This window comes from Giraffa tippelskirchi, chromosome 1 (genome assembly GCF_054371585.1).
Source record: "Giraffa tippelskirchi isolate mGirTip1 chromosome 1, T2T-mGirTip1v1.2.pri, whole genome shotgun sequence".
Taxonomy (NCBI): domain Eukaryota; kingdom Metazoa; phylum Chordata; class Mammalia; order Artiodactyla; family Giraffidae; genus Giraffa; species Giraffa tippelskirchi.
In genome coordinates, this window is record NC_137275.1 from 188652345 (window position 1) to 188673139 (window position 20795).

Genomic DNA, 20795 nt, shown 5'->3' on the forward strand with positions numbered 1-20795 from the left:
GAATATAATCAATCTGATTTCAGTGTTGACCATCTGATGATGTCCATGTGTAGAGTCTTCTCTTGTGTTGTTGGAAGAGGGTGTTTACTATGACCAGTGCGTTCTCTTGGCAAAACTCAATTAGCCTTTTCCCTGCTTCATTCTGTACTCCAAGGCCAAATTTGCCTGTTATTCCAGGTGTTTCTTGACTTCCTAGTTTTGCATTCCAGTCCCCTAACAATGAAAAGAACATCTTTTGCGGGTGTTAGTTCTAGAAGGTCTTGTAGGTCTTTATAGAACCATTCAACTTCAGCATTCCTGGTCGGGGCGTAGACTTGAATTACTGTGATATTGAATGGTTTGCCTTGGAAATGAGCAAAGATCATTCTGTCATTTTTGAGATTGCATCCAAGTACTGCATTTCAGACTCTTTTGTTGACTATGATAGCTACTCCACTTCTTCTAAGGGATTCTTGCCCACAGTAGTAGATATAATGGTCATCTGAGTTAAATTCACCCATTCCACTCCATTTTAGTTCGCAGATTGCTGAAACATCACCGATCACTCTTGCCATCTCCTGTTGGAGAAAGGAACAGTGACCCCCATAAGAGACTGACCAAGACTTGCCCGAGAGTGTCCAGGAGTCTCCAGTGGAGGTGTGGGTTGGTGCTGGCCTGCTGCAGGGTTGGGGCACTGAGTGTAGCTGAACATGCATGGGATCTTTTCAAGGAGGTTGCCATTATCTTCATTACCTCCACCATAGTTTGGCCCCAGGTAAATAGCAGGGAAGCAGTACAGCTCCACTGGTAAACAGAAAATTGGATTAAAGATTTACTGAGCATGGCTCCACCGATCAGAACAAGACCCAGTTTCCCTCTCAGTCAGTCTCCCCCATCAGGAAATTTCCATAAGCCTCTTATCTTTCTCCATCAAAGGGCAGACAGACTGAAAACCACAATCACAGAAAAGTAACCAATCTGATCACATGGACCACAGCCTTGTCTAACTCAATGAAACTATGAGCCATGCCGGGTAGGGCCACCCAAGACAGATGAGTCATGGTGGACAGTTCTGACAAAATGTAGTCCACTGAAAAAGGGGATGCCAAACCACTTCAGTATTCTTGCCTTGAGAAACCATGAACAGTATGAAAAGGCAAAAAGATAGGACACTGATAGATGAACTCCCCAGGTCGGTAGGTGACCAATACGTTACTGATTCAAGTTATGCTCATCCAAATTACTAATAATATTCTCCTGTAAGCTTGAGCTAATATTGGTTTATGAGAATTACCTAGGTATCATAAAGAAATATAGTCATTTAGCATCTTTGTCTGCTCATCCCAGTTTTCAGGATCAGGACTTTGTCCAGAGGCTTACCTGGCCTCTCTTGGGCTCTGACAAGCCTAGGTTTAGAAAAAAATAAGCAGGCCACTCCACTGCCAGCCTAGTTTCTAAAGTTCTATTTCTTGTCCAAGTGTGAGAATATTCTTGCTTCCCTTCAGAGATATCAAGTGCGGAAAGATATTTTGCACAGGTGGGCATCACTCTTCTGTCCTTGGAGAAGAGAAGATCTACCACCTTAAGAAGCATCTGAAACAGAATACCAGCGAATGCAAAACCTTCTATTTATACCATGATTCTAAGGATTTTGGCCTGGTTGCACCTGGCACAAAATGTGGCAATGGAATGGTAAGATGAATGCCCTTTGTTTTATTAAAACTTCTTGTTCAGTCACTTAAAACTTCACTGGATCCTGTAATTAGCCCCAGAGGGCCTATCTATGGGAACACAGAAAAAAATCCGCAACATTTTTTAAATGAGCAGAGTAGCAATAACAGTATAGTAAATATTCATTTTTTAAAATATTTTTATACCAATTATGTAAATGTTACAAATGTGCTTAATTAGTGTCTTACTGTAGATGCTTAATGAAATTATAGACTTAATGTTTTGAATTTAATTGACTATAAAGTAGCCATACAGTCTTCATTTATTTTATTCATTCAGATATATTTGCTGGGCATGTACTACAATGCCAGTATCTGTGCAGGACACAGATGATGTAAAGATGTGTGTACTTGAGAATTTCTTAGATTAAATCAAGTGTATCATTACAATTCAACTCAGTCGCTTTCATTGTGATGTGATCAATGTGTATGAGTCCAAAGGAAGTGACTGACCTCTCTTAGAGAACATGGAATGGCATCTCCTGATGCCATTAAATGAGAGACATTTCAGCTTCGACTTTATGAACATTTTTCAACATACAGAAGAAGAGAAAAACATGTTTCTGTGTTTTAATTAACTTTTATTGGAGTATAGTTGCTTTATAATGTTGTATTAGCTTCTACTGTACAGTAAAATGAATCAGCTATACTTTTACATATATCCCCTCTATTTTGGACTTCCTTCCCATTTGTATCACCACAGAGCACTGAGTAGAGTTCCCTGTACTATACAGTGGGCTCTCATCAGTTATCTATTTTATATATTATATCAATATTGTATACATGTCAATACCAATCTCCCAATTCATTCCACTCCCTCCTTTCTCCCTTGGTATCCACGTGTTTGATCTCTACATCTGTGTCTGCTTCTGCTTTGCAAATAAGATCGTCTATACCATTTTTCTCAATTCTACATATATGCATTAATATATATTTGTTTTTCTTTTTCTGACTTACTTTACTCTGTATGGCAGACCCCAGGTCTATCCACATCTCTACAAATGACCCAATTTTGTTCCTTTTTAATATCATTCTGAATAATATTCCATTGTATATATGTATCGCATCTTCTTCATCCATTCTTCTGTCGATGAAGATTCAGGCTGCTTCCATGTCCTGGCTGTTGTAAATAGTGCTGCAATAAATATTGGGGTGCATGTCTTTTTGAATTACGGTTTCCTCTGTGTATATACCCAGTAGTAGGATTGCTGGACCATATGGTAGCTCTATTTTCAGTTTTTTATGGAATCTACATACAGTTCTCTATAGTGACTGTATCAATTTACATTCCCACCAATAGTGCAAGAAGGTTCCCTTTTCTCCACACCCTCTCCAGCATTATTGTTTGTATATATTTTGATAATGGTCATTCTGACTGGTGTGAGGTGATATATCATTGTAATTTTGATTTGCATTTCTCTAATAATTAATGATGTATCTTTTCATGTGGATGTTGGCTATCTGTATGTCCTCTTTGGAAAAATGTCAGTTTAAATCTTCTGCTCTTTTTTTTTATTGCATGCTTGTTTTTTGATATTTGAGTAGCATGAGTTGTTGATATATTTTGAAGATTAATCCCTTGTCCATTGCTTCATTTGCAAATATTTTCTCCTATTCTGAGGGTTGTCTTTTCGTCTTGTTCATGGTTTGAGAAAATGCTTTTTTGAAAAAGACGTACCTACATAATATGCAAAAGTACAAAGTATAATATATGGCATATCCAGGTAACTGAGCAGTTTTAGTGTGATTGGAGTTCTAGGTGAAATGGTAGAAAACTAAGTTGAACAGGTAGAATGAAGCTAAATTTGGAAAGGTTTTATCACTCCGAGATGAAAACTTGAGAATGTATACTAAAAACAATAGCCAGAGCATCAAGGTTTATAAGCACAAGAGTATTTGAAAAATATAATACTGTATTGAAAATCAGCAACTTTGAAACTGAAAAGTATTTATGACATGGTTCCCCCTCTCGATACCACCACCCACAAACATTACAGTATCATTCATATAATGAGAGAAAAATTAATTGGAAAGTAAAAATTCAGCATATAAAAAAAGGAATCAGAAGTTAATAATTTCATAGAGACCTATATTTCAAGTGCATAATTTTAACTATAGAGGGACAAAGGAGCCTGGCAGGCTACAGTCCATGGGTTGCAGAGTCAGACACGACTGAGCTACACACCTCATGAAAATGACTAAATAAATATAAAAATGGTGAGGAGTCAATAGTTATGAAAATTTGTTTGTGTACCAACCACAATCTAGAAAGGTCAAGAGCTTTCAATAACAGAGTGTATGAGGCATCAGTTTAAAGAAAACACCAAATAGTTTTCTGTTCAATTCAGGTAAGGAAAATCAGCCAGAGGTATCAAACAAAAGTATGAGGTCCCCTTCATAGAGTGACTGGGATTCAACAAAGAGGTTGAAAGGGGAGCAGTTGTTAAGGAACATTTGGTGAAGGTGCAAACACATTGTGACTAGGTACCACCACCACACAGAGTACATAATTCCTTCAAGAGAAGTCTTAGTACAGAAGTGCACCACTCACAATGGTGTCAGTTCTTGAACCAGTTCCTCATAAGGGAATCCATGCATAGCAAACACTTGTCTATAGAGATATCACAAAGACACTACTTATAGAATTTGTCATTTTCATATCTACACTGAGTTACTATTTTTTTAGACATGCTGCTGCTGCTGCTGCTGCTGCTAAGTCGCTTCAGTCATGTCCGACCCTGTGTGACTCCAGAGACGGCAGCCCACCAGACTCCCCCATCCCTGGGATTCTCCAGGCAAGAACACTGGAGTGGGTTGCCATTTCCTTCTCCAATGCATGATAGTGAAAAGTGAAAGTTAAGTCGCTCAGTCGTGTCCGATTCTCAGCGACCCCATGGACTGCCGCCTACCAGGCTCTTCCGTCCATGGGATTTTCCAGGCAAGAGTACTGGAGTGGGGTGCCATTGCCTTCTCCGTTTTAGACATGAGGAACTTCAAATGCCTTAAAAGCATTCTAGTTTCTCTTAGTCGTTTTTCTTTCTGGGTCAATTTAATTTGGCATAGGAAAAGAGGGCAAACACCTAGGTGCCCTTTTCCTTAGTTATACTACAGAACTTACAACATAGATAAGAAAAAAAACACGAAAAATTAAAGAGAAGAGAAGGTAAGAGAGAAAGATAGTAGACTGCAGAGAGAATAAGAATAGAGAAGAGAGGAAATTCGTTGGTTCATTCTCGCGTACAGAATTGCTCAAAATTGGTCTCTGTAGCTATCTCTATAGTAAACATTCAAAATTGCAAAATAAAAATAAGAAACATCTCAGTATTTTCCTTTGGTTGAGCCTGAAATACTTGAAAAGAGGTCAGCATGGGTTTTAAAACAAAGTTTCTCAATGTTTAATTGTGTATATAGAAAACCCATTCTGTAAACATAAGGAAAGAAGATTAAAAAACAGACATGAAAGAAACCAGGATGGTGAACAAAGGAGACAATCTGAGAAATCAAAGATGATAGTTCCTGTGAAACTGGTACATTTTTAGAAAGAGGAAAATACTTTAGAAATCAATTAAATTTATATTTTAATGAATATACAACATTATATAACATTATATAGCAACATAGAAGAAACATAACATATATAACATATATATATGTTATATGTAACATATAATAAACATAACATTATAAAGCAACTATGCACCACTAAAAATTAATTTAAAAAATAAAAGCTGCTATTATTTTAAAATTTTTAAAAAGGGTACTGAATTTATAAAAATGATACAATTTGAAATCCAGAAGCACTGCCTTCAGAGTACAAAATGAATCATGATTGGTTTTATGCAATTTATGCAGTAAGCCATGAAATCAAAACTATAAAAAATCAGTAAATTGAAAGCTACTCTTCTTAAAAGGGGAAACTAAGATGAAGTTTCTAAAAAGAAAAGAAAATGAATTAAAGTAAGAAATGCAGTTCTAAGAAATCTGATACAGATTAAATAGGAATTCTAGATACAGAAACTCTTTGTTTAGTCCCTTAATCATGTCTGACTCTTTGCAAATAAATGAGCTAAGATAAACCAGGTAATAACCAAGAGCAACAGAATAGTAATTTGGTCATCAAACTTACCCCCCCAAAAGCATAATTTAAAGCAAAATTGGTAAGTATAAATCATAATAATAAGATTAATGGATATTGACAAAATGCCCAGCTAGCAACTGTGGTATAACAAACATGGATCCTTATCAAATTAGAAGAAAATGTGGTAGAAATAATAGAAGAAATTGCTGCAATTACAATAGTAGAATTGTTGATAGGTTAACATTTGAAGAAGTCATAAGGACATAGACATTATAATGATTAATGTATTTGTATATAACAATATTTGACTGTACAGTGCATTGTTTTCAAATATCCACTTAACATTTATAGAAGATTTCCTCTTCCACAGAAGATTCTACATGTGGTTTTTCATTAGGACAAATCATGCAAATTCTGAGTGAGTAATTCTAATTGATCTTGGTGACTTCATTTCTAGGTGTGCAGCAATGGTGAATGTGTGACTATTGAAAAGGCCTACAATTCAACTGATTGCTCTGCTCAGTGCAATGAAAATTCTGTAAGGTTTGACTCCTTTTTAAATTGGTATCTTACCAGTCACTTGTTTGCATAAGACTTCATTCCCGAGCCTGTGTATAAGTACAGGTGCACCCATGAGTGTGTGTGTATGTATGTATATATGTATGCATGATTTTTAAATCAAATATGCATTTGGGATCCATATTTTTTCATGCATTAATAATACTGAACCAAAGAACCAAACCAGTGTTATACATAGATAATGCCAATATTGGAAGTATATGTCTTATCACTGGACTGGTAACCTAGAAACCCAGTAATTTATGTATGTATGAAGTTTAAACTGTGGAAAATTCTTAAAGAGATGGGAATACCAAACCATCTGACCTGTCTCTTGAGAAACCTGTATGCAGGTCAGGAAGCAACAGTTAGAACTGGACATGGAACAACAGACTGGTTCCAAATAGGAAAAGGAGTACGTCAAGGCTGTATATTGTCACCCTGCTTATTTAACTTCTATGCAGAGTACATCATGAGAAATGTTGGGCTGGGAGAAGCACAAGCTGGAATCAAGATTGCTGGGAGAGATATCAATACCTCAGATATGCAGATGACACCATCCTTATGGCAGAAAGTGAAGAGGAACTAAAAAGCCTCTTGATGAAAGTGAAAGAGGAGAGTGAAAAAGTTGGCTTAAAGCTCAACATTCAGAAAACTAAGATCATGGCATCTGGTCCCATCACTTCATGGGAAATAGATGGGGAAACAGTGAAAACAGTGTCAGACTATTTTGAGGGGCTCCAAAATCACTGCAGATGGTGACTGTAGCCATGAAATTAAAAGATGCTTACTCCTTGGAAGGAAGGTTACGACCAACCTAGATAGCATATTTAAAAGCAGAGACATTACTTTGCCAACAAAGGTCCACCTAGTCAAGGCTTTGATTTTTCCAGTAGTCATGTATGTATGTGAGAATTGGACAGTGAAGAAAGCTGAGCACCGAAGAATTGATGCTTTTGAACTGAGGTGTTGGAGAAGACTCTTGAGAGTCCCTTGGACTGCAAGGAGATCCAACCAGTCCATCCTAAAGGAGGTCAGTCCTGAGTGTTCATTGGAAGGACTGATGTTGAAGCTGAAACTCCAATACTTTGGCCACCTCATGCAAAGAGTTGACTCATTAGAAAAGACCCTGATGCTGGGAAGGATTGGGGGCAGGAGGAGAAGGGGATGACGGAGGATGAGATGGTTGGATGGCATCACCGACTCGATGGACATGGGTTTGGATAGACTCCAGGAGTTGGTGATGGACGGGGAGGCCTGGTGTGCTGAGATTCATGGGGTCACAAAGAGTCGGACATGACTGAGCGACTGAACTGAACTGAACTGTACAAGTTTAAACCAAAAGTTTAAAGTTGGGTCTATCGGGATTTCCTTGGCAGACCATGGTTAAGACTTAAAGACTTCACTTTCCAACACAAGAGATGCAAGCTCAATCCCTCACTGGGGAACTGAGATCCCACATGCCTCTTGGCCCAAAACCCAAAGCATAAAACAGAGGCAATGTTGTAACAAATTCAATAAAGACTTTAAAAATGACCTACTTCCAAAAAAATCTTTTTAAAAAGTTGCATTTATCATAATTTCTCTTACAGTTAAATTATATCAGTATCAACATTAGCCCAAAGCTTTTGAGAAAAACAAACAACAAACAGAAAAGCAACAATTTTTTCACTCATTTGACACTGTTCAATACTAGCAGTATCTAGCAGTTTGCCTTTGTGGGTAACATCTTTCCTAAGCCAAATTAATCAGTAACACTTATATAGAGTTGTACTCTTTCAAGGATTTTATGTATATATTAAATTTTTAAAGTTTCACAATCACATTAAAAGATAAGTACTATTCCTGTGCCCTCTTTTAAGAGATGGTGAAGCAATCACACTGGTATTCTATGAAAGGAAAAGCTGAGATTTCAGTATAGAAACAGTGTATGTCCTTAACCATTACACAATGCTTTTTGATGAAGTAAACATTTATGCCACTGCTTTTTTTCTCATATTAATGTTATCTCACTAAATCTAGTTGAAGTCTTCTCTTTGGCTATGATATGCCCAACTTTAGCAAGAACTGTTCATTCAATAAGATTGATGGCTTCTGGAAAGATAAGCCAAACCATCTGGTTCATTCAGTTTTAAATTTGTCAGAATCCTTCTCTTGCTCCAAGGCCATCTTCAAAAATAGCTGTTCCTTGTATTTTATTGCCTTATTTTTCCCAACCTTGATTTTGGATTAGTTAATTAATCAATAAAAAGTTCATGAGTGTGTGGGTGTTTGTATTTTGATGTGTGTGAACACTAGATGAATGAGGTGGAAAACACAAGTTTTATGTCAGTCATGTGATGAATTATTTTATTGATGGCTCTTCCAGGTGGATGACGGTGAACTTAAGTGTCAGTGCGAGGGAATTCAGGCATCTGCGGAATGGGAGGAAACCTTAAATATTACCAGTGAGCATCCCGTAATAATATACTATCTTAGAACATCCTGGTGGTCCTGTGGCTAAGACTCTGTGCTTCCACTGAAAGGGGCATAGGTTCGATCCTTGGTCAGGGAAGTTCTGCATTCTGTAAACTGTGACCAAAAAATAAATAAATAATAATCATTTAAAAATATATAGGGGCTTGCCTGGTGGCTCAGCAGTAAAGATATCGCCTGCCAATGCAGGAGACATGGGTTTGATCCCTGGGTTGGGAAGATCCCCTGGGGAAGGAAATAGCAACTCACTCCAGGATTTTTGCCTGGGAAATCCCATGGACAGAGGAGCCTGGCAGGCTACAGTCCATGGGGTCACAAAGAGTCGGACATGACTTAGCAACTAAACAATAAAACAGCAAAGTATATATACATAATATCTTGCATGTATCAGAAACCTCACCAGTGAGAATACTTTCTGCTTATATGCCAGGTCTACTACACATGTGTTGTATTTCTGTGTGGATTTGTATGATATTTTTCTTAATGTTAATGTTGAAATACTCAAGTTTGAATTTACTACAATTAATCTGGAATGAATGTATCTTCTTCCAGTTAAATGTGGATTAGTTCCTCCAAGAACCCTTAACGCAGTAAGGCCTTTTCTATAGTCAATCACTGATAATCTAAATTTTCCCACTGACTGGGATTCTCTTAAACATAATAGAACCTCGGGTGGAGTGTCCATTGATAATACAGATAATAGCTTGTACAATAGTACAATGTCCTGGTCTTTGACTTTATTAAAAAAAAAAAACAGAAGAGGGTCAAATTAAAGTCCTTCAAGGAAGACAGAAACATAATTGTAACTTCTCAGTTAAATGTTAAGATTCTGTTGTCCCAAGGTTGATGTCTTGGCTGAAGCTCATGTGTTTTAATGTTACAGATATCTCCATCCTGGTGGTCGTCCTTGTCCTGGTTATTTTTGGTGTTGTGGTTATCATATTACTAATTCATTACAAAAAATGTATTAGGTTGAAGCAAGTTCCAAGGTAGGTCTGTATTCTTTATGTGTTGAAGGGGACCATTACTGAGACAATATAAACTTTGTGGCCACAAAGAATATTTGATGGGAAGAAGGTATAAGCCTCTTACTGAAGACCAAGTAAAAGTGTAACAAATTGAGCTTTTACACACTTCATTCTCGTTCAGATGTTAGCCCTGTGGTTCCCAAACTTCACTGCAGGTTGGAATTACAAGTGTTTTTTTTTAACACTAAATTTGGTTCCTCCATCAGATTTAATTGTTATAGAGTGCTACATGAGTATCAATCAGTCTTTTAAAAATCTCCTAAATGATTTAATATTAACCACAGGCTTATCCCATACTATAGCTGGTATCAATATTCATTTCCTTCTTGACAGCCCACCTCGAGAAACCCTAGGAGTGGAGAATAAAGGATACTTTGGTGATGAGCAGCAGACAAGGAATGAGCCCATCTTACCTGATATTCATCCACTACACGTAAGAAAATATAGATTGCAGTAGTTTTAATCAATTGCAAAAAGTAGCTGTAAGTATGTTTGAAGTGAACTATCCCTAAGCTAAGTGAAGTGGGAAATGTAGAAAAATAGTCTAACATGATTCCACATCAGTTCAGTTCAGTTCAGTCGCTCAGTAGTGTCCAAATCTTTGCGACCCCATGAATTGCAGCACGCCAGGCCTCGCTGTCCATCACCAACTCCCGGAGTCTACCCAGACCCATGTCCATCGAGTCAGTGATGCCATCCAACATCTCATCCTCTGTCATCCCCTTCTCCTCCTGCCCCCAATCCTACCCAGCATTAGGGTCTTTTCCAATGAGTCAACTCTTCGCATGAGGTGGCCAAAGTATTGGAGTTTCAGCTTCAACATCAGTCCTTCCGATGAACACCCAGAACCGATCTCCTTTAGGATGGATTGATTGGATCTTCTTGCAGTCCAAGGGACTCTCAAGAGTCTTCTCCAACACCTCAGTTCAAAAGCATCAATTCTTCGGTGCTCAGCTTTCTTCACCGTCCAACTCTCACATCCATACATGACCACTGGAAAAACCATAGCCTTGACTAGACGGACTTTTGTTGGCAAAGTAATGTCTCTGCTTTTAAATATGCTATCTAGATTGGCCATAACCTTCCATCCAAGGAGTAAGTGTCTTTTAATTTCATGGCTGCAATCACCATCAGCAGTGATTTTGGAGCCCCAAAAAATAAAGTCTGACACTGTTTCCACTGTTTCCCCATCTATTTCCCATGAAGTGATGGGACCAGATGCCATGATCTTAGTTTTCTGAATGTCGAGCTTTAAGTCAACTTTTTCACTTTCCTTTTTCACTTTCATCAAGAGGCTCTTTAGTTCTTCTTCACTTTCTGCCATAAGGATGGTGTCATCTGCATATCTGAGGTTATTGATATTTCTCCCAGCAATCTTGATTCCAGCTTGTGTTTCTTCCAGCCCAGCGTTTCTCATGATGTACTCTGCATAGAAGTTAAATAAGCAAGGTGACAATATACAGCCTTGACGTACTCCTTTTCCCATTTGGAACCAGTCTGTTGTTCCATGTCCAGTTCTAACTGTTGCTTCCTGACCTGCATACAGGTTTCTCAAGAGACAGGTCAGATGGTCTGGTATTCCCATCTCTTTCTCCACAGTTTATTGTGATCCACACAGTCAAAGGCTTTGGCATAGTCAATAAAGCAGAAATCGATGTTTTTCTGGAACTCTCTTGCTTTTTCGATGATCCAGCGGATATTGGCAATTTGATCTCTGGTTCCTTTGCCTTTACTAAAACCAGCTTAAACATCTGGAAGTTCACAGTTCACATATTGCTGAAGCCTGGCTTGGAGAATTTTGAGCATTACTTTACTAGCATGTGAGATGAGTGCAATTGTGTGGTAGTTTGAGCATTCTTTGGCATTGCCTTTCTTTGGGATTGGAATGAAAACTGACCTTTTCCAGTCCTGTGGCCACTGCTGAGTTTTCCAAATTTGCTGGCATATCAAGTGCAGCACTTTCACGGCATCATCTTTCAGGATTTGAAATAGCTCAACTGGAATTCCATCACCTCCACTAGCTTTGTTCGTAGTGATACTTTCTAAGGCCCACTTGACTTCACATTCCAGGATGTCTGGCTCTAGGTGAGTGATAACACTATTGTGATTATCTGGGTTGTGAAGATCTTTTTTGTACAGTTCTTCTGTGTATTCTTGCCACCTCTTCTTAATATCTTCTGCTTCTGTTAGGTCCATACCATTTCTGTCCTTTATCGAGCCTATCTTTGCATGAAATGTTCCTTTGGTATCTCTTAATGACCTTCTATTGACATGTAGGGAAGGAAAGAATGGCAGGACTCAAATAAATCAAGACATTATTTCTCAACAGAATATATTGGTTAAATAAAACACTAATTTGTGCACAGCTGGAAAATTTTACAAATATAAACCACCACTGGGATATAAGACAAGTCTTAATAAATCTAAAAGAGTTGGTGTCATACAAAATATGTCCTCAAAATAAAATTCTATTAGAAATCAGAGGCAGAAAAATATTGGGAAAAGTCTTTTTCTCATAAAAATTAAAAATGTACAGTGTATAGTGTTGAGAGATAAATATTCAGGGGTGAAAGCATAATTGTGTGCAAGGAGGAGGGTCATTAAGTTTGGAAAGTGGTTAATTTAGAAGGGTAGGAAGTGGGTGGCAGTAATGATGGGAAACTTGAAATTTCTTAATCAGTTTAGTAATTACAAGGATATTTACCTTAAATGTTTCATTAAGCCACAAATCTGTTTTGTGTATGTTTTTTATCTGTATTGTATTTTCCCATGAAATGATTAGAAATGAATAAGGATGATAATGCCAATTATTAGTGGGAATAAACAGAGTGAAAACTCTCATAAAAGTTATGAAAATTTAAGTGGTACAACCAGTAGGTAAAACTGATACTATGGCCTAAAACTGATCATACACATTCCCTGTAATCTAGCAATTTCGGTCATATGAATACACCCAACAGAAAGAGGTATATGTGCATATCAGAAAACATCAACAATAATGTTCCAACAGCATTATTTGCAAAAAGCAAAAATAATACAAATATCTAGTAACAAAAAAGGGTGAACAATTCACTATATATTCATACAATGGAATACTACAGAAAAGGAAAAATGGACAAACTACTGATGTTTACAACATATTATTGTAGATGATGTATTACTACCACAAACATACTGCTAGACAACATGTCAAACTCAAAGGCAAACTGTACAATTCAACTTACATAAGTTTGAACTGACAAAACCAATCTATGATATTAGATGTCAGGGTAGTTGTTATCATAGGGAAGAGTGGATTTTGGCAGGGTAGGGGGTGTCAGTAAAGCTCTTTTTTTGATCTTGGTGGGTCTTGGTTACCCACATGTGCTCATTTGTGAAAAGTCACCCATCTCAACACTTTCTATTCATATATTTCTTTGTGTATCTTTTTACTTTAAAGGGAAAGCTTATTAAAATAATAACCATAGGAATTAAAAAAAAAAAAAAATGACAATCCTAGAGAAATCCCAGCAAGTCATGGCTTGTTTAACATCTTTAACAATAGTTTTGATTTCCAATGTATTTGGCTCATTGGGGGGAAAACAAGTGTGAGTGCTGATTAAGAAGCTACAAAAACATTCTTAAAAAAAAATTAACCAATGAAGAAAACTTGGTGATAAGATTATACCAATAAAACTGCCCACAAGGACCTATTTCTTGAAGGAAGTATGAACTGATTATTGATAGATGCAAATGCCAGTGAAAATATAATGGTGTTAGTGTTTTAAAATTAGGAATTTTTTTTTGACTAGTGATCTTGCCCCAACTCTCCATTTCCCATAGGTCCTGTGCTTTTTACTGTACAGTCTTATAGAACGAGTTCCCACCATACCCCCAGGGACATATCTATGACATTATAGTAGAAAGGCTTTTACTGAACTTCTCTTACTCAGGATTGTATACTCCTTCTGTGGTAATATGATGGTTTATCATTTTTATCCATTCTTACTTTTTATTATGCCAGTAGTGACCCCAAGAAACAAGTCTTCATTGTCTACTCAGATGAATAGAAAATATTGTGTGGTAATTTTTTAAGCTTACACTGAGATTTTCTGATATGGAAACACAGGATGCCAATGTCAGGATTAAATAAGAAACTGTATGTAACTGCACTTAGCCCCATGTTTGTATATATTTAGCACTTAATGTCTGTTAATTATCTACTGTACCTCATGCACTGTTGCAATAACTTTCCCAATTGCATTTTCTTTAAATTAATATGCAAGACAGTTTCACTCTCAGAGAAGGTAGTCGGGAGAAGGTAGTCTGACCATATGTTGTTGTTCAGTCACTATGTCATGTCTGATTCTTTGCAATCCCATGGACTGCAGTTTCCTCTGTCTTTCACTAACTCCTGTTGTTAGTGTTAGTCACTCAGTTGTGTCCGACTCTTCGCGATCCCATGGACTGTAGCCCACCAGGGTCCTCTGTCCATGGAATTCTCCAGGCAAGAATACTGGAGTGGGTCGGCATTTCCTTCTCCAGAGGATCTTCCCCACCCAGGAATTGAACCAGGGTCTCTGCATAACAGGCAGATTCTTTACTATCTGAGCCACCAGGGAAGCCCTGATCTCCCAGAGTTTGCTCAGATTCATGTCCATTGAGTCGGTGATGCTATCTAACCATCTCATCCTCTGACCACATAATCAATGATAAATAGTTACCAGAGGTTCAAATAGAGCCTGGGGCATATTTGTTGCACTTCTAGAATACAAAATCCCAAAGAGCTATCCAAAATTTTAGTTAAATGGGGGAACTTAGAAGAAGAGCTTAATAAATATTTGAGTGAATTTAGCCATATAGAATAATATGGGGCTTCCCAGGTGGCGTGGTGGTAAAGAATCTTCCTGCCAATCCTGAAGAAACACTAGAGACACAGGTTCAATCCATGATTCAGGAAGATCCCCAGGAGGAAGAAATGACAACCCCTCCAGTATTCTTGCCTGGAGAATCCCATGGACAGAGAAGCCTGGCGGGCTACTGTCCATGGAGTCACAAAGAGTCAGATATGATGGAGCGACTGAGCACACACATGCACATAGCATGATATATTAAAAGTGTAGATTGTATAGGACAGTTTGAGTCCTTGCATCTCTTGTTTAGGCTGTTTGTATTATTTGTCATAAAATTATATAAATAATAATGATTCAACTGACGCCTGTTTGATACATTAGTTACCCATCAAAAGGCTACTTCTCAGCAAAACTGTGGTTTGGGGAAGGATGGTGTCTGGGATCCTTTCTCAGTTACATTAATGATGCTTGGTTAGATTTTTGGTACCCAGGGCCTATCCCCGGTTCTGTTTCCACTGAACCATTCTTTCTGATTGTATTATAAAAACCACTGAGGGTTAAGAGACAGTACTTAACAAAGGGTAACTTAGGCCAGAACATAAAGAAACTCCTGGGCTTCCCAGGTGGCACTAGTGGTAAAGAACCTGCCTGAAATGCAGGAGACATACAGAGATATGGGTTCAATCCCTGGGTCGGGAAGATCCCCTGGAGGAGGGCATGGCAACACTCTAGTTATTCTTGTCTGGACAATCCCATGGACAGAGGAGCCTGGCAGGCTGCAGTTCATGGGGTCTCAAAGAGTCTGAAATAACTTAGCATAACACATGCAAAGAAACTCCCACTCTCTCAAAAGTATGATTGCTTCATAGGTAGGTTCTTAGACTCATCCTTCACAAGAGAACAACCTAGGCAAGAATGTTATCTCTGTGTGTTTCAACATTTGTACGTTTACTAAGACTATATTCTAGCTGCTGCTAAGTCGCTTCAGTCGTGTCTGACTCTGTGCGACCCTATAGACGGCAGTCCACCAGACTCCGCCGTCCCTAGGATTCTCCAGGCAAGAATACTGGAGTGGGTTGCCATTTCCTTCTCCAATTCATGAAAGGGAAAAGTGAAAGTGAAGTCGCTCAGTCGTGTCCGACTCTTAGCGACCCCATGGGCTGTAGCCTACCAGGCTCCTCCGTCCAGGGATTTTCCAGGCAAGAGTACTGGAGTGGGGTGCCATTGCCTTCTCCACTATATTCTAGGGAGGACTCGAAAATTGATTTTGTAGGCATGGGAAATAGTCCTATTTGTTTGAGCATTAGCTGAAGGCTTAAGAGTATCTCTTTTCACCAGCGAAGAACCACAGAGTCCTTGGAGAGACTTCCAGCCAGCTTCTCCAGTCCGCACTACATCACTTTGGTATGTCCCTCCTCTCTATTAGTTGTGCGAGTCTGTGTCCATGTCACTAATAATCTTGGTGCCACTTAACCACTCATCAGTTCCTTGAAAAGGTCCAGTGATATAACACAGCTCTCTGACTCTGGGCAGAAATAGGAACTTCTCGGCAGGGCTGGGATTACAGTGATAGGAGTACAATGACTCCTATAAGTACACAGATGCTGTCTTTATCTAAAACACTGACTGTCTCATCATGAATGCTTGGGAACTAGTTCTGATTTTTTTTTAAAAAAAACACAGTAACATGTTATTTACTATGATCACAGAGTTTGTCTGTAGCCCTTAAATGTTATTCCTGAGACAAATGCCTTGCTCACCCTGCTCTAGTCCCAGCCTTGGTTCTCAGGGGTCAAGCTGAATGATGGCTTCCAGAGAGGCCTTGAGCAGCAGAGGGCTTTCCACTAACAGAGGAGGTGTGTTTCCCGAATCAGTATGACAGAGAAACCAATTAGCTAAATCAGCACACACATGCATGAGAGACATGGAGCCAAACCAGAGACATTACATAAGTAGGAAAGCAGAGAAGTAAAATACATCTCTCTTTATGATAAATGAGCCCAGATATTTTCCCTGCTCAGATTTATAGGTTTCCATTATAATTTTTACCACCGTATTGTTACTCAGTCTCTCAGTCGTGTCTGACTCTTTGCTACTCTATGGATTGCAGCACGCCAGTCTTCCCTGTTCTTCACTATCTCCCGGAGCTTTCTCAAACTCATGTCCATTGAGTCAGTGATGTTATCTAAGCATCGTATCCTCTTCTGCCCGCTTCTCATCCTGCCCTCAGTCTTTCCCAGCATCAGGGTCTTTTCCAATGAGTCAGCTCTGTGCATCAGGTGTCCAAAGTATTGGAGCTTCAGCATCAGTCTTTCCAATGTTCAGGGTTGATTTCCTTTAGGATTGACTGGTTGGATCCCCTTGTGGTTCAAGGCACTCTCAAGAGTCTTCTCCAGCACCACAGTTCAAAAACATCAATTCTTCAGTGCTCAGCCTTCTTTAGGAGATGATTATTCATGACAGGAAATTTGAGTGAATCATGCAATCTCTGAATATGCACCAATATTTCATAATCTCCAGTGTCTTTGATGGGCTTACTTCCTGAAGTCATCATTTACTTAGATGCAAAAAGAAGAGAGAGATTACAGGGTCTCTAAGATCACCTGAACCACTGGAGTCTTTATCTACACCTGTATCCTCAAGTATACATATAACATGTATTATTTAGAGCTGGGTGCTAATCACCAAGATGCTCAACTATATTTCTATAAAATCAGCAATTCTCCTTATGCATTCTTTAATGGATAGAAGGGAGTGACTAAGATAGTGTTCAGTCTGTGGCTTCACACACTCCTCCTATCACACAAAAGGGTCTCAGAGTGAGCTGGACGGGCAGGGTGGCACTGTCTGTTGGAGTTACAGCAATGCTAACAAGAAAACATGGTTTCTGATAAAACGTCACTTAACCAGTACTACCCCCATCCTCACCCACTTTTGCCCACTTCATTCCTACACGGTCTTAGTTTTTCATGGCTTAAAAAGGGGTGGTCTGAGTGTGTCTGTGTGTCTGTGCATGATATCTTCTGGTTCAGTTCCTGACACCATAAAATGTTTATTATAGAAATCTGCAAATAAAGAGCACAGAGGAATGGCAGATCCCAATTCAAGTGCCAAAATGGTAAGTTCCCATATCAAATGGTTCCCTCCTTTTCAAATGCTAGCCTCTTTTTGTGTTTTTTGCCTACTCATTGATTGGAGAGATTCTCTGTCCTTATCAAAAGATAAAGATGATTAAAATTGTTTTCCATGATGTGCTTAAATTTCTCACAGATAATTCAGCAGTGCTCATTTTAGTCCAAGAGTTTTTCAACCTTACCAAAGGAGCAAGCTAGAATTTAACAGTGTCAGAGTCTGAATACATTTTGGAAATAATAACAAAAAAAAATAAAGCTATGACAGTACCCGTAATCATAGGAAATGGACTCCCCTGGTGGTTCAGTGGTAAAGAATCTGCCTGCCAACAGAGGAGATGACAGTTTGATCCCTGGTTCAAGAAGATCCCCTGGAGGAGGAAATGGCCATCCATTCCAGGATTCTTGCCTGGGAAATCCCATGGACAGAGAAGCCTGGCGGACAACAGTCCATGGGGTCGCAGAGTCCAACATGACTGAGCAACTAAACAACAATTATAGAAAAGTTATCCTTTCTAATGGAACAGTTTGCTTCATGATTGCTTTGCTAAAGCTTTCACTTACAAATCAATAACTCACTAAACCTGAGGGATAATTTTATTTTGAATTACTACGTCTAAAGATAGAAAAATTATCAAAAATTTGTGATTTTTGCCAAAGGGAGACAAAAGAACATTGTGTGACTGACCACATTTTAGAGTTTTTGTTTTCATTCCCTCATTTATTCATTCACTGACTTTTCTTGAGTCTCTACAAAGTACTGGGTTAATAGGAAGCTTTTCTTACTGGAAATCCTGCCCAATACACTTTCCCTTTGGGGATGGAGAAGAACATGTTTTTTAGAAATTTGTTCTTTTTTTAAATATAATTTTATTTATTTTATTTTTGACTGTGCTAGGTCTTTGTTGCCGTGCAGGCTTTCTCTAGTTGCGGCTAGCGGGAGCTACTCTCTAGTTGTGGTGTGAGGGTTTCTCACTGCAGTGGCTTCTCTTATTGTGGAGCATGGGCTCTAGAGCACAGGCTCAGTAGTTGCGGTGCACAGGCTTAGTTGCCCCGCGGCATGTGGGCTCTTCCCTGGGCCAGAGATCACACCCCTGTCTCCTGCATTGGCAGGCAGATTCTTTACCACTGAGCCACCAGAAATGTTTTCAAGCGGTCCTTCCACTCCACAAAGATGAAGCTGCCTCATATTGGAGAGCGGAGAGAGATGGTCCTTAGGGCAAGCAAACTGTTTGCCTTCCTGTATTAAAAAACAAAATGACTTTCTTTCTTTTGTGATAGACTGGTCGATTTTACAATAACTGCTTAATTAACCATGGCTAAGGAGATCTGGGAAAGCGTGGAGAGATGTAGTACAACAGAATGTAAAAAGGTTACTGTAATTAGCAGATAAAAATGAGTCACTGAAACATAACATGCTTATAGATTTTGCAGAAAATAATTTGCTTTTAACCATCTCTTTTTATTTAGAGCTTGAAATTGGATATCCCAAATGGCTGTGCGAGGCTAGGCTGAGGATCCTCGAAGCAAGATCTTCTTAACCTTCCCTAGATATTTGCTACACAAATTTCTGGTAGTTTCTCAGCTGTTCTTTATCTAGACAGAATATGCTGACGAGAAGCAGCATCTTTCTGTAACATTTACTTGTAGAATTCACAACCTGTGGCTTAGACATATGCTAATATACCAAAAAAAAAAAACTATCCTTTTTCAGATGCTCCTTTAGCTTCATACAACAATATGTAGTCTTCTTACCCTAGTATTTTCTTACAAATATTAATCTAATTACTTAAAACACAAGTCAAAACTTGGAAGCAAATTACAATGTTGAGTCTAAGAAGGAAAACATCTTTTATTACAGGTTATTTCTTTGGGAACATAAAAGTACTTATTTTAATTTGAACCTGACATAATTACCACTAATTATGGTTTAAATAAAGTTCTCTCCTGCAGAGATGCCAAGGAAATCCATGCAGGAAGCATCAGATTCCACTACCTAATTAAAAGGTCAATGGCTGTTCTGATCATTCCCTATCAGTGAAGGAGGAAAAAGAATAGTCACATTGGCTACCAAATCTTTCTAAAACTTGTGGGGGTGGCCAAAGAGGGCATGAAGCTCTCCTGGTCATTCAAAAAGCCTAGAAGTCAATTCTAACTTCCTTAATCTTTTAGACTTCTTTAAGAACTAGCCAGAAAACTCATAGACTTACAAAATTAAAAAAAAAAAATTGACTCCAGGAGAGAGGAAATACAATTTCCATGAAGGGCTTTTGAGATCCTTGCAATGTATGGGTTTGAGCACTCCAGTGTGCAATTTCTGTGCTATTTCCAGTTGATTACTTTGGTATGTGGGGTTGTCCTGGGAATGATTTCAGCTCTTTCTTATAAGGGTGCATCTCATCATGTTCTCCTATGTTCTCTATTTTCTTTTTTCTTAACTGCTCAAGCTATCTGCAATCATTTTATCATTTACTGAAATAAAGTTTTTAATTGCTAAATGCAAATTTTCTGATTCAATGAAATAAAAGCTGCAAATGAAAGAAGAAAGCTGGTTGTTCCTGGTGAATTTCTGTTGCATTGCCGGCTGGTTGATGGGAGGAGCTAGTTAAATCAGCAAAGGACAGCAGTGACTCAGCACTTTATACATTGTGTGCTTTCAGTAAGCATCTATTCTTATTAAAGCCATTCCTTGAGAAAGAATACTGGTAAATGCATGCTTAAAGCAAAACATGCTAGTTGAAACATTTTATGTAAATTTTTGAAAAAAGGGAAATTCCATATCATATACACCAGCCTCATTAAAGCAAGCAATAATCTTCATGTCCAAGACAAATATCATGTGATACTGCTTATATGTGAAGTGTAAAAATATGGTATAAATGAGCTTATTTACAGAAATAGACTCACAGATGTAGAAAACAAACATGAATACGGGACTGGGGGGAAGGATAAATTGGGAGATTGGAATCGACATACACACACAT

At 38.4% G+C, this 20795-nt stretch overlaps 1 protein-coding gene across 1 annotated transcript in view; it reads left to right on the forward strand.

Moving 5' to 3' along the window:
• ADAM7 (ADAM metallopeptidase domain 7) overlaps positions 1-20039 on the forward strand; it is a 53103-nt gene extending 33064 nt beyond the window's left edge. Inside the window, exons 16-22 of the mRNA XM_081516647.1 lie at positions 1485-1671; positions 6245-6325; positions 8714-8792; positions 9704-9809; positions 10182-10281; positions 17742-17798; positions 19282-20039. Of these exons, the coding sequence (XP_081372773.1) occupies positions 1485-1671; positions 6245-6325; positions 8714-8792; positions 9704-9809; positions 10182-10281; positions 17742-17798; positions 19282-19326 (655 nt within the window). The 3' untranslated portion in view covers positions 19327-20039. The remainder of the gene's footprint in view (positions 1-1484; positions 1672-6244; positions 6326-8713; positions 8793-9703; positions 9810-10181; positions 10282-17741; positions 17799-19281) is intronic.
• The last annotated feature ends 756 nt before the right edge of the window (positions 20040-20795 follow it).